The sequence below is a fragment of the Ambystoma mexicanum genome, chromosome 14, assembly GCF_040938575.1.
Source record: "Ambystoma mexicanum isolate Mex_15411 chromosome 14, UKY_AmexF1_1, whole genome shotgun sequence".
Taxonomy (NCBI): Eukaryota; Metazoa; Chordata; class Amphibia; order Caudata; family Ambystomatidae; genus Ambystoma; species Ambystoma mexicanum.
In genome coordinates, this window is record NC_090940.1 from 40,530,166 (window position 1) to 40,544,715 (window position 14,550).

The following is a 14,550-nucleotide window of genomic DNA, read 5'->3' on the forward strand; positions in this document are numbered from 1 at the left end:
CTTCCAGCTGAAGGTCTAGCAATAGAGTCTTTAGGACTCTAGCAGCAGGGGTGGGCTTATCAAATTTCACGTCTGACCTATCAGCCTTCGGGTCCAGCATGCAAGTGAAATCACCGCCCCAGATGACATGCACCCCAAGTATGGGCTCATTTTGTTGTATAGGGTCCTGAAGTAGGTCACTGTGTCTTGGTTCGGAGCGTATGTATTAACTATGCACACTTCTCCGTTTTCTATCAGTCCCCTTAATATTACCATCCTGCCGTCTGCCTCGGCCATGGACTGAAGCAGTTGGAATAGAACGTGTGGAGCCACCCAAGACACCACACCCCTGGCATAGGTGGAGTACGTTGCACCTATAAGGGTGCCCTTCCATTTTCTCTTTATAACATCTAGTTTCTCTTTCGTGAGGTGTGTTTCTTGCATTAGGGCAGTGGTCTTCAAACTTTTTTGGCCAGGGCCCCCCTGAGCAAACTTTTGGCAGGTCGGGACCCCCCAGAAATGCCAAATGGACAGTATATATTGCGCGCCGTCACCTGCACCCATCACAGTCGCTTGGCTCCCTCATCCCACTCCTACCCAGTCCCTGGTTTCTCCCCACCCCATCACACACCCTGGGCTCTCCCCACTCTGCTCCCATCACAATCCCACGGTTTCCGCCCATCGTGCTCCCACCATAGTCCCTGGGTTCCCCCATCCTGTTCCCAACACAGTCTGAGGGCCAGTGGCGGCTGGTGATTTTTTTTAAGTGGCGGGGCATAACTCTTTCCCCAAAAAATGCCATCGCAACCAAGCATAGTGAGGGAGCCCGAACCAATAAAGTGGGGTTCAGGGGACAGGGGGGGGGGTTCCCCTGTGAATTCTTTTTAAATAATGGGTTAAAATGTTGCATTGTAGAGCATACTTTTAACGAAAAAATGGCTAAATAGCCAAACAGTTTGCAATTGGTGCTGGGTGGCCCAGGGGGCAGGCATGACATTTTTTACTGGACATTTTTGATAGATGTCCAGTAAAAAGATACCATCCCTGTCCCCTGGGCCTAACACAATCAACATGATTACACTCATTCATAACATAAGCATACACGCATCCATACACATGTTTAAATAAAAACAATTAACATAAACGTACCTTCTGCATTGGCCTGCGTGTGGGTGCTGAAACACCCTGCTCCAGGCTGCTCTGTCCATATGTGCGAGGTGGCGCAGGAGCTCCCCCTCGGACATATAGACGTGCAGTGCCCCAGCTAGCAGTTCCAATGAGCTATGCAATGCTGGCGAAGCAAAACGCCCCCAGCCTTGCATGGCTCAGTGAGCATGTGCGGCTAGGGAACTAAACTGAACTGTCAAAGGGAAACAAAGTTTCCCTTTGACAGTTCAGCCAGCCCAGGAGCACTCCATCAGCTGTAAAAAGCAGCTGAGGGAGTGCTCACTCTTTCACTGGGCTGGCTCCTTAGCTCCTCCATAATGGGCGAGGGGCCACTGGGTGGGTGCCCCCTCGCCATTATGAACCATAGACAGGGCAGAAGAGTTGGAGGGGAAAGAGTGGTGACCAAACAGATAAACCACAGGGCCCAGGTAGATCAAGGGCACAGGGAAGAGGTCCACCACCACCTCAAGGGGACCAGGGAGGCGATGGCAGCTGCACACCAGGATATGCCAGGGACCAAATAGGTGTAGACATCCATTAGTCTGAACACGGGGCGGGGGTGGAGGGAGTGGGTGGGGAGGATGGAGGAAGCATCACCACTAGACTGTCCTGCAGACAACCCACAACCCTGCACAGCATATAGGAGGGAGACCCCCTGCCCCCCAGCACACCATAATACTCGACACTGGCAGGGATGCGTCTCACAGGTGGCAAAAGCGGAAGAGATACAATGGAGCTCACCACTAACCAACCCACTGAAAAACTCACCCCTCGGCTTACACCTCTCAAACTCCAAACAAACCACAACCAGATCTATATTGCACAACAAACCACACACACACTTCACTACACCGCAACAACGAAACAAATCACACATAGCCTCGCACATGACAATTACCACTGGAGGGAAAAAAAAAAAGAACACCTACGCTCACCGAACGGTGTAAACCGAACTGAAGCTGCCAACAGCACATCACAACTCTCTTGCGCTTTTCCCGCTCAGTTCTAGTAACTTACCCCACCCTCTTGATTTTCAGATCCACCAGAGCGCCAGGGGACCACTGTGGTGGTGACAGTGCATGGTATGAATATCCTTTAACATAACATAACATAACATATTTGGTGGACGGCCGACAAATGAAAGGCACACATGCTGGTCTTTTGGTTGAGAATGAACCCACAGCGCTTGGGAGTATTTTATTGATGTCTCGGTGCAGAGGCTTGCACCAGTCACTGAACAGCAGCCCGAGGGTGCACGGCCAGAAGCTGCTCGCGTGGCCCTCTTTGCACCATGTACCGCAGAAGGCCCAGGTCCTTCCTGAGCCCGCTCAGCTGCTTCACAGCAGGGCCGGGGCTCCACTGCTCCAGTAGTCCGGTGGTGTCCTCAGCTGTCTGACACTTTATCGAGGACAAGCAAAGGTGCGAGGATGCGACTCTTGTTGGTTTCCACCGTGCAGCCGTTTAACACCATCTCATCCAAAATGATATGCACTTTATCCAGATTAAACATGATCTGCACATATTGGGGGTTAAGGAATCAATGATGGGGAGAGCCTCTTTATGTGGGCAGGGACTGGTCTTCTGCAGTGTCCTGTGCCACCCCTGAGTCAAGGAGCTGTGCGGCCTACCCACAGCACCCAGAAGTGGTGCGTCTGCTGGAATGCGTCCCCATGCAGGCACAGTCCACTGAGGCAATGCCTGCTTTTCTTCCCAGCAGGGCTGACTGCCGGTCGCTCCCCTCCTCCCCCGATTCCTGGACACATTCCCTATGGCTGCCAGCATATCAACCGCCCATGGCAGCGCATCTATACAGGTGTCCCAAACCTCTCTGCCTCCCATTCCAAACCACGGCACGTGGCCCACAGCTGCTCGGATAGTTTCGCCTTGCTACACATGTGTGCATTAGCTGTGCGGTCCAGCACACACCACAGATCCTCACCCTGCACAGGCTCACCCGTGCATCTGCCAGCATTGATCAGACTGCATCCTGGGACTTCTACCCGCCTCTGGTACACATACACATGCACGCAACATCTGCGGTGACACTGTAGCAGCAACATGGTCCCGCCAAGCAAGACAACCTGTGACATAGGAGAGACAGGCAGGCATGTAGTCTACAGTGGTCATGTAAGCTCCAGAACCTGTGCCTGTGACATAGGAGAGGCTCCCTGCCAGCACGCTTGCAGGCAGGCATGTAGTCGACAGTGGTCATGTAAGCTCCAGAACCTGTGCCTGTGACATAGGAGAGACTCCCTGCCTGCCCGCACGCTTGCAGGCAGGCATGTAGTCTACAGTGGTCATGTAAGCTCCAGAACCTGTGCCTGTGACATAGGAGAGACTCCCTGCCAGCACACTTGCAGACAGGCATGTAGTCGACAGTGGTCATGTTAGCTCCAGAACCTGTGCCTGTGACATAGGAGAGACTCCCTGCCTGCCCGCAAGCTTGCAGGCAGGCATGTAGTCTACAGTGGTCATGTAAGCTCCAGACCTGTGCCTGTGACATAGGAGAGACTCCCAGCCAGCACGCTTGCAGGCAGGCATGTAGTCGACAGTGGTCATGTAAGCTCCCTCTCTGCAACACACGCTCACCTCTTGTGAGAATGTACGCAATGTCCATGAGCCACCGTCTAATCAACTCAATCCCAGCACTAGACGGCAGTCTCCCATCCAGCACCACTGCCTGATAAAGCGTCCTCCCTCCCCAAAGCGGGGGCTCTATTGGCTCCGTGCAGCCCCATTCATGGCACCCAGAGGGTGGCAGCAGTGCCAGCGGGGCGCCCAGCCGGCACACTGATTCATAGCACGGAGGGACTCGCACAAGCAATGCGTTCATTTAGGAGTTCGAATGGACTGTAGATTCCCGACAGGGGAAACTCTGTGCACATTGCCCAGGATGTCAGGGTACAGAGGTCACGCAGTCTTGCTTTTTAGTGTGGGCTATTAGGTGGTGCGCACCACCTGAAACCCAAAACTACGGCATTAGACTACAGATGAGGAGACATGGCACACGATGAGGGACGCAAGCTCGTAGGTGTGATTTGCCCACCCTGGCCATGCTAATCCCAATGGGCCTTCCTACCTAGTTCCTGCTCCCCCCCTCCCAAAACACCTCCTCGTGGGAACTCTTTGAGCTTGCTTTAATCAAGCCTTAGCATCAAACTTTGCACTGAAGTGCCTGCCAGTTTGTTTTTTTAAGCACTCTTCTGAAAGTTAATTATTTAATTGAAGCAGTAAACACACCACTGGTGCAAGAAAAATGTCTTAACCAGGTCTGACTCCAGCCACTCGATGTAGAAGCACTCTGTCCTTCACTGAACTCCAGTTAAAAGCAAGCACTGGCAAAGCCAACAGTCTTAGCTTGTGTATAAGTATTAGGCATTTACCAAGCACTGCTACTCGATGCCCTGGTACTTGCACAATTTTGCACCGACTACTGTGCATAGCCGCTAATTCCCCTACAACAGGGCCTGACAAGTGCTTTCTCCACGCCTACACAAAAGCCCAAACTGTTGGCATTGCCAATGCTGGCTTCTTTATTCCTTGCAGTCCAGGTTTTGTAACGGCAAAAGCAGATGTGCAAGCAGCAGAGTGCATAGAAGTGGGCACTGGCGATTACTGCGTTACCCCTACTGCAGGCAACCCACTGTATAGGCTCCTGTAGAGCTCTGCGCCGCACATATTCTCAATGAAACCACAACCAATGAGCCTGCTGTAGAGTTCCGCAGGACTCTGAAATATTTATTTCTCGGCGTGCTCTGCATGCCAGTTTTGCACTTTGCGCGCTGTGTGTGCTAGTATTGCACCATACGCGCTCTGCATGCCAGTTTTGTACCTTGCACGCTCTGCATGCCAGTTTTGCACCTTGCGCGCTGTGTGCTAGTATTGCACCATACGCGCTCTGCATGCTAGTTTTGCACCTTGCACGCTCTGCATGCTAGTTTTGCACCTTGCGCGCTCTGCATGCCAGTTCTGCACTTTGCGCGCTCTGCATGCCAGTTCTGCACTTTGCGCGCTCTGCATGCCAGTTCTGCACCTTGCGCGCTCTGCATGCCAGTTCTGCACCTTGCGCGCTCTGCATGCCAGTTCTGCACCTTGCACGCTCTGCATGCCAGTTCTGCACCTTGCACGCTCTGCATGCCAGTTCTGCACCTTGCACGCTCTGCATGCCAGTTTTGCACCTTGCACGCTCTGCATGCTAGTTTTGCACCTTGCACGCCAGTTCTGCACCTTGCACGCTCTGCATGCTAGTTTTGCACCTTTCAGCACAGGGCACACCCCTGTACGGGACACAAACAGCAATACAGCTCCAGCACATCCTACAGCAGCCAATCAAGTGACAGTCTCGCTTCTGATTCACATGCTCCATTGCCTCGCCATAATATCGGGGTGGGTTGGTAGAACCCACAGCAGACCAAGGCCATTTGCTATTGGAAAGGATACATCCAGTTCACTCTGTGAAGAAGAGAAGAGAAAGGCAGGGTTAGACACATACAGTATTAAAGGAGCCAACACAGCCTCCCCTCCCCGCCACAAGGCCGCCTTCCCATTGTGCTTTCATTTCTCCAAATGACCATCAGGCACCTTTGTACGAACACCCCCAGGATAGCATCCAGGGAAGCGGAACTGGAGCACTCCCATGAACATACATATCTGCTCAGGGCCTCCCACCCCCCTCTACACACCAGCCACATTATGCTCAGACTGGCCTATATGACCTTGCCCGAATGGCTGTTATGACCAGCCAGTGTGGACCACTTTTGTGTGGCCAACATGGGCCTATTTGTTAGCTCAGTCCACTGAGCAGATGGTAGTCTTGACCGGCGTTAATGGTTTAGTGTGCTTTACAGAGGTACAATTAGGCCCACATTTCCCAATCTGCTTACTTGGGTTGTTGCAAAAAGGCAAGAACTGTTATTTGCGAATAAGGTTTACTTTTTTGGGTGCCTGGGTTTATTTCTCATCCGAGTCTGACCCACAAACTTTCCAGAATCCAGCCAGCTGTGCTATTGAAATGCTGCAAGAGTACACACAAGCCTGTTGTGATGTGAGGGAAAGACTGCTCGATAGCCAGGAGGATGCATATAATGGCCCCTCTAGAAGGCCCCAAACATACACATGAAGTCTAAACCACACTGGGGGACGGGGCAAGGCGAGTAGCTCAGGGCCCCCGCATCAGGAAAGGAGTACTGAGCAAATGTTCAACAGTCAGGCTTGTGGACAAGGGCCCCTCTCAAATATATAAACACTCTAAACTCAAGAGGAGGAGAGAGATATTGACCAAATACTATATCTGGCCTAGAAGTGGTGATCCCACCATCATGTAGGTCCTTCGTTGGGCGATATTGGACTCTACCAATAACCTGTGAAATCACATTTAAATAAAAAAAAAAAAATACATTGAGGAAACCCTCACCTCTTTAAAACACGGACTAGAGATCCCAGAAACCTTTTAAAAATAGAAATGCCAGAATGCATAGGACAGCAATGTGAGTCTAGTGCTGCAGGCAGGGCCATCAGCAGGTCTCCACCCTTGCCCGTCTGTTACCTCCCTCCTAAAGGGCCACATGGGTACTCACCACGCGGCTGAAGTATTTATCCAGAACCTCGACAAAGTTATGAATCAGCTCGTACACTGCCATTTCATTCTGAAAGCAGAGGCAAGAATCGAGAGTGAGAGCGGACTTCAACCTAGTGTCTGGAGCAAAGTTGGGCGAGCTTGACTGAAGGGGTGAATGACCGGGAAGAGGCAATTCAAAGGCTGGGGACTGAGGAGGAGGGTGGGCGAGTGAGTGACAAAGTGAGGGCCATCGGGCAGTGGGGTGACAAGCCTGGGATGAGTGAGAAGGCTGGTAAGCACGGATGCTAGCTGACTGATGGGATGGCAGCGGGTAAGGGAGAGTGTTGAACACTGCAGGCTGGTTGCTGTCCTGGACTGCTCCTCCTACCCTTCTTGTGGCATCCTTCCAGTGGCTGCATCCCGCAGCGGTGAAGCCTGGCTGCGGGTAAGGGCGGCTGTTGAACGCCGCGGGACTGCCCTGCCCCTTTATTTTGTGTTCTTGGCTAACGGCGAGTGGTGAGCAGGGAGTGGCAAGTACAATCTCGAGTTGATTTTTACTAATTCACAAACTGGTAGGGAAATGGTCATTTAAACTAACATTGTGTTCACAGTGATACTGAGCGGTCACATTGTAACAATGACTTTTATTAATCTTTTACCCATCTGGCCCGGCAGTGAAGTTCAGTGGTTTAACACCAGGGAGGAGTGGGCCGTCTGTGACCCGTTGAGTTGAAGTAGAGTGGTCTCATTGGCTTACTCAAACTGACCCTCACTGAACGTTTCCCACACAAATATGGGTTAAAGGAAATCCGATGGTCTAACCCTTCTGGGAAAGTCTCAAAACAAGATCCTTCGACGTTCAAACCGATTAAAGAGGTAAACAGTCTGATCTCGGAAAATAAAAGGGCTCCTTTCCAATATCGATGGTCTGCCTTGTTCCACTTTACAGGTTCGCCTGGTATCAAACCCTGAACCCTGCTGTGAAGTCGACTAGTCTTTGGAGCTGGCCTGACACGGCATATCATATAACATCAAGCCTGATGCTTCGATTAACCTTACCAATAGTTTTGTCTGCTTAACTCAAGGTCAAGCTCCCGATGCAGTGGGAGAGGGCAGGGAGTCTCTGGGGCCTCCCATATGGGAAGTGGACCACCATGCTAAGAAGAGGAAGGCTGGCCATCGAGATGGGCACCCAGACAAGTTCAATTGACTTTGATGGTTTTGTTCAAGCTGATCGTGCTTTGATATCATCTAAACTGGACAGCTTTTTGCGCGATAAGGTTACGATTGCTCAGAAGCTCGATCACTGGATGAGCGAGTTGGGAGTGGTCCTTAGGGGATATTAAAAAGACGACGGAAAAAGGCGATCCCCATTCAGGCTAGACGGGAATTACAGGCGGCTAAGAGGGCCTCTGGGACCTGGGTCTCAGTGATGCGCTCAGTGCATGAGCCCCTCCAAACTCAGAGTACTGGCTGTAAGGACTCCGCTCTGAAAGTTACATCTGAGGGGGCTGGGGTAGGGGGGATTCTAATGTCTTCTCTAAAGCCTGTTTCTCCCCACCTCTGCCCTCTAATGTCCGTTACAAGCAAGGCCCAAGCTATCCACTTATGCACTCCCCTCTGTTATCGGGTTCAAATCTGACTACTCTGGGGAGAGTAGGGGGGTATACTACTCCTGGTGGGAAACTCGGCCCCATGCGTAACAATCCCGATCTTTCTGTGGTAATGATGAATGTCCCCTGGTTAACGTGGGGCACAAAGGAAGATACAGAGTCTTTAAAGGAAGAAATGCATACACTGGATTCGCCATGTAAAGGGATGTCTGTCATCATAAGAGGTGATCTAGTACGCTGTGTGTGGGGTCGGTTACCACTCTCTAACTATATCACTATCAAGTTTTCACCAAGATTTCTAGCTCAAGGTCTGTTGGCTATAGTTTGTGGGTTGCAAGTTATTGCTCTACAAGACATTTGGGTAATCAATCCAATTAATCAATCCAATTATCCTACAAAGTTACCAGTGTTTCGAGATCCCTGCTTCTAAAAGGTACGAAGGGCAGATCCAGTGGTGGCCTTTTGATCTGGATTGAGGCGTCAATGGGTTGGAAGGTAGAGGCTATTACAATATCCTCCCGAACTCCAGATGTTGTCTATTAAAACTAGTAAAGATGAATCAATTGGCTTATTTAACATCTAAAACAGGCCATTGAGAGGATGTGGTCTAGACACCTTGGAGTGTCTTCACGACTGGATGGCCACTAAACCCGTCCATCCTTCTACGTATAATTTTACTCTGGTGGTTGGGGATTTCAACCTACAATTAGAACCACTGGAAGCACTGGAAAGGTTGTGGGATGACCAGCATTTGGCCTGGGATATTCCCACTTTGATTGCATCTCCCCCACACAGATCACATTGCCTAGCAGTTGAATTGGCATGCATTATGTATGATCTGAATTTGAGGGCATGCAACAGAAGATTGCCCAATGATAAGCCAGCTGGGTGGACCTTTAGCGGTTATGCTGGCCAATCTTTAATTGATTACATCTTTGTCTCTGAAGCCGATTGAAAATCCTAAACTCCTTAACTGTCTCCCAAACGGTCTGAAACTGACGATTTGCCTTCTCCGTCTGTATATAAGAGAATAACTCTGGGGCGGGCACCATCAAGGTCCCACCCGATACACAGCAGATAGAGGTCACAGGCCATGCACGCAAAGCAGTGAAGTGGGTTCATTTTATGGCTCGCGAAGCAAAATCACTCATCTACCTCTCAATTGTTGATAACTTAAGAACAATCTATGACCCAGCAATTCTGGCAGTTTGAAAAACTGAAATTTAATATTCTTCTCCACGTTACTGCCCCGACTGGTAAAATAAGGTGGAAAGCGTTCAGACACAATAGTTGGTACGATGAGGCTTGTGGAGTGGCCAAGAGAGAAATAGAAAAAATTGCTGCTTTTCAACCAAGGGTGGGTAGAGTTAAGCTACATCAATTGAGAGCAAATTCTAAGAAGTTGATTGCCATTAAAAAGAAAGCTTACGTAGAGGAAAAGTGGGAGGTCCTTTGTAATGCCATGTGATCCAGGGCTACTGTGTTAATCGGGATAAAGTTAGACGGGGAATGGAAAAGCGAGTGTTCTCTGGGCTGTTGCATTAGTGGAGATACCTGTGGTCACATGTCTCAAATCTCTATTGCCCACTTTCTACACTATTCCATCCACAGGCAATACACAATCGGTCATCCACAGAAACACCCATAATCATGGAGAAAGAGGTAGTGGACGCTATTGTTTCTTTGAAAATATGGGAAGACTGCAGGTCCTGAATTAATTCCTTCGGATTTATTCAATAACGAGATTTCTCTCTGGGCACCTGTGCTGTGTAAAATATTTAATGCCATCCTGTTACAGGGTGTGATTCCTGAATCATGGCACAAGGCAGCGATTGTTCCCCTGTACAAGAAAGGCGGTAGGGACATCCCGTCCCACTACAGGCAAATCTCTCTTCTAGACGGCTCAGGAAGCCGTTTGGAAAGGTTATATTAAACCGCCAGCAAGCCTGGGTGGACAGCAATAACATCATCAATGAACTCCAGGCAGGTTTCAGGATGGGTAGAGTCACGATGGACCAATGTTTTATTCTGTTCATGATAATACAAAAGTATATTGTTCTGTGGAATATGAAGGTGTATGTCCTGTTTTTGGACCTAAAGACAGCTTTCAACTCAGTCTTTAGGGTAAAACTGTGGCAGATTCTACTGGCACATAAGGCCTCTCCGTATCTGATCTACATAATTTCCAAACTTTATTCTGACACTAAGGCATGTGTACGGTATGGGCTTGTTTGGGAGCTAACTACCACCTTTGATGTTGCGCGGGTGTTAGACTTATATAACTGGGAAGTTCTACCTGTAGTACTGTATGGTGCAGAGCTTTGGGGATACTCCAATGTTGGGAAATTGGTCATAGGAGAGAATACATTTCTAAAGAAATTATTGTTAGATCCACGGAGTGCCCCCACAGCACTGATTCACCATGAACTTGGTTCTTTTCCAGTTGATACGGAAGCTATGTGTAAGCATGTTTTGTTCTGGGCCCGAATATGGACACAATCAGATTTGAAACAGTGCAGGGATGCAATCTTACATCTTTCATCCCTGGACAGGTGGGGGGGTGGGGAGGGGGGGGGGCAGTCTATTTCTTTGTCAGACCTTGGTATCTTAAAATCACTAGTAAAGTCATGGACATCAGAACCGCTTCTGTTAGACGCCTTCAGGTTCAAGCGGAGTTCAGAGTATTTCAACTACGGGCCAAGGGTGGGGTTTAAAATATATTTAGATATCATTGTATGCACGCTTTGGGCTGGGTATGCTCCCACTTGCAGCCTTCACATCTTCTTGGAAGGGACACGATTCCGAGCTATGCCTATTGTGCGGTCTTGTTAAAGAAACCGTCTCCCATTTTCTGTTAATTTGCCTCTCGACTATTCGGTTGAGGCGTATGTACTTGAGGCCTATATTACAGGAGGCTGGCGTCGACACTTAAAAACCAGCTATGCACTTTTTGATGCAGCCTTCCCATCTACCGGTAGGTTTTGATACGGCTCAATACACCCACAGGGCCTGGCTACATAAGAAAAGGGCATTGAAATAACTACATATGTTAATGCTATAATTGCTTTCAGCCAAAGAATTGGAAGCGTTATGAATGTTGGGGGCATTAATTATATATTTATTTATATTTGTAGAGCGCGCATCAGCCCAAAGGCATCGTGGCGCTTGTTACAGTGAGTGATCAGAGCTTAGTTACACCTAGAAACAAACAGGCATGCTTGTTGAACAATTTTCATAAAAAAGTTAGTAGAGCACATAGATTAGGTGGAAGCTGAGAAGGGGTGGGAGAGTGTATAGCGGTTAGTTAAGGAGAGCAGTTTTAAGGTTTTTTCAAAAGGCAGGGAGAGAAGTTTCTGCTCTGAGGGCAGTGGGGAGCGCTTTCCAGAGCTTCGGGCTAGATATGGTAAGCCTATCCCTCCTGCTTTGGACGCTGCTGAGTTTTTATTACTGTTTTCGTACCTTTTTAATACCTTTCAGAATTTTTAGAATCTTACTCTGAATGTATTTTTTTAAATGGTTGTTCTTAACTTCGTTGTGTTCCTGAAGGCATAATGTTGAATAAAGGAACTATGACTGAATGACTGATGGGTGTGAGAAACCTGAAGTTGTCTCACTCACAAGGCCCCGGATATCTGTCATCCAGGTGGCCATACAATACTGTAGACAGAGTGGTCCGGAACCACGTGGGTGCTCATTTGAAAGTCTCTATTAGGTATCCAACTGAAAGGTGGCAAATGTTAAAAGGAAAGGAATTGGGAAATTGAAGTGGTCCTGCAACGGGTCAAGCCAAACCATGTGCACATTCGAAAAGTCTTCGATAGTGGATGCTAATTGAAATTGGTCCGAGCCCGGCCGATTGAGACTAATTGTGTTAAAAGGGATATAAGCCCACCTGAGGGGGAACCGGGGGAAACCGTGAGTCACCCGAGAAAGAATATCCTACGAACATTTTGTTAAAGGGATCCGAGCCTGGCTGATGGGATACGGGGTGAATAGTGAATCACCAAAATTGAGTACTTGCGAACAACTGAAAGAGGAAAAGAACGTATTGTTTATTGTGTCGCATCAGGCCCTCTGAATGGAGAGACTTTGATAGGCAAAGAGACTTGGGCACAGAAAGCCCTGATGCTAAAGATTGAACTGTATCCTTGTGCTAAAGAAGCCAGAGACTGTGCTATCTCGAGTGTACCGCCTTGTCCCGTGCTTAAAGCGTGGGGAAGTGAGGCCAACGGCCTGAACATTATGACATATCATTTTGTTAACATGTCTTTCTTTTTCGTTACACTGTTTCCCACACTATTTGTATTTCGAGCTAATGATGGCAATAGGTGTATTAGTGTAGGCCCTTTTATTTTGACAAGACACCACTAGGACTGCGTTATTATTATTTGATGGTCATAGGTTGCTCCCATCTGTGGATTTAGGATTAGATAGGTGTTTTTTAAACCCTTTTTGAAGTTCAATAGACACCCTTGAACTGTGGTCACTTGTGTCTATCTTAATGTTGGTACCATGCCTTCCTTATATGGAGTAACTGAGGAAGCAGGGTGACTGAAGGTATGAGTGAGGAGATTAGGAGCACTGTGCTGTAGCTGCGAGGTGTGTTGGTGTCTGAGAGAAGCGTGGTTCAGGCTGAGGGTAGTGGGGTCGTGGCTGGGGTGTGCAGTGGTAGCAGAGGAGCATGCATAGAAACATGGTAAAATGGAGTGCTGCAGCGGCTGAGGGATGCAGTTAAGGATCAAGGGTAACAGTGGTTACCGAGGTGGTATAATGGAAGCACAGAGGAGTGTGATGGTGATTGATGGGAAGAGCTATGGCAGAAGGCGATGCTATGAAGGTAGGAGGAGTTGAATGGTGACAGCAGAGGGATGTGTGTTGTCCTACTTGTGCCCTCAGGGTACTTGGTAACTTAGAGGCACACTGCAGTGCATTTTAAAATGTTTCTAACACTCTAATAAAAAAGGATTAAATAAAATAACCTGCACATAGGTTAGCCCTTTCCCCTAAATATTCTAGATGGGGAAAAGGTCCTATTCACACTGCAGCCCTAGTAAACGTGGTGCAGGTTTTTGATTCTGGATCCCCGTGGGCTGAGCTACATCCAGTCCCCAGGAGGACCTTTGAGAGAACACCAAGGTATAGTGTGTGCTGGTAGCTGAAGAGCATGCAGTGGCTAATAAGTGTCAGGGAGGTGTCTAAAGAGATGGTATGGAGGTTGCAACTGTGCAGCGGTGGTAAGCTGGTGGATGCGTGCCTTGAGTAGCAGCTGAAGAGGTGGCATGGAGCCTAAAAAGGCGTGATGTAGAGTTGGAGATGACACAGGTGTGGAGTGGCTGAGGTGTAGGGCTGTGGCAGTTCGTACACAGGGAAAGCTTAGCTGGGGCGCAGGAGGGGGGGCAGTGGTGGTTAAGGATATGCAGAGTGGCTGTGGGTGTTACTATTTTGGCTGAGGTAGTGCACTAGTTGCTGAGTTCATGGCAATTTAGAAAACAAAGCAATGATTCACAAAAATAGGAACACCATTTAAAACCATGTGGGTAGGTCTGGGTCATAAAAGTGGGGCAGGAAAGGGTAATGGATTGGAAATAAAAAGGCACAGAACCACTAGACATCCTCTCTCACCTCAGTTTCGTCGATTGCGACCACTAGGAAGAGTGCAGCATACTGACGATACACAAGTCGAAGGTCCTTGTACTCCAGAAAGGAACACTGAAAATAGACAAGAGGGTGATAGGCAAGGTACCCATGTAAACAGCAAATCAAAGGCAGAAATCCGACAAGAAAAAGGAGAGGTAGAAAACAGCAGAAGATGAGAACAAGTAAATATAGGAGTGCAACAGAGACAAGCAACACTGACTAGAGACAGACTAGGAACATTCAGTTCAGGAGGACAGCAGGAAATGTCAGATGAGGAATGTTGTGCAGCGAGACACACCCAAGACTAGGAAATTTGAATTCAAGGGGAGAGAGGGAAGAGTTAAATGAGGAATGCTAAACACAGGAGGATAAACAAAGCAGCGACACTGAATTGAGGAGGAAATAAGGAAACGTGAGATGAGAAATGCAAAACAGAGAGAGACTTCAGACCAGGAAGACTGAACGAATGAGAGAAAGTGAGGGAGAGGGATAGAAGAGGAGTCTTCAGATCAGGAGCACTGAATTCGAAGATGCCAGAGAGGAAGTTAGCCGAGGAATGCAGAGCATAGGAGTACAGCGAAAAGAGAGATACACATC

The 14,550-nt window shown here is 48.7% G+C and overlaps 1 protein-coding gene across 4 annotated transcripts in view; it reads right to left on the reverse strand.

Moving 5' to 3' along the window:
- Positions 1-2,305: 2,305 nt before the first annotated feature.
- AP4S1 (adaptor related protein complex 4 subunit sigma 1) overlaps positions 2,306-14,550 on the reverse strand; it is a 107,333-nt gene continuing 95,088 nt past the window's right edge. For all 4 annotated transcript variants that reach the window (XM_069638491.1, XM_069638490.1, XM_069638493.1 and 1 more), the window contains exons 3-6: positions 13,939-14,025; positions 6,723-6,791; positions 5,587-5,598; positions 2,306-2,659 (exon numbers count right to left, since the gene is read on the reverse strand). In XM_069638491.1, coding sequence (XP_069494592.1) covers positions 2,531-2,659; positions 5,587-5,598; positions 6,723-6,791; positions 13,939-14,025 — 297 coding nt within the window. In that variant the 3' untranslated portion in view covers positions 2,306-2,530. The remainder of the gene's footprint in view (positions 2,660-5,586; positions 5,599-6,722; positions 6,792-13,938; positions 14,026-14,550) is intronic.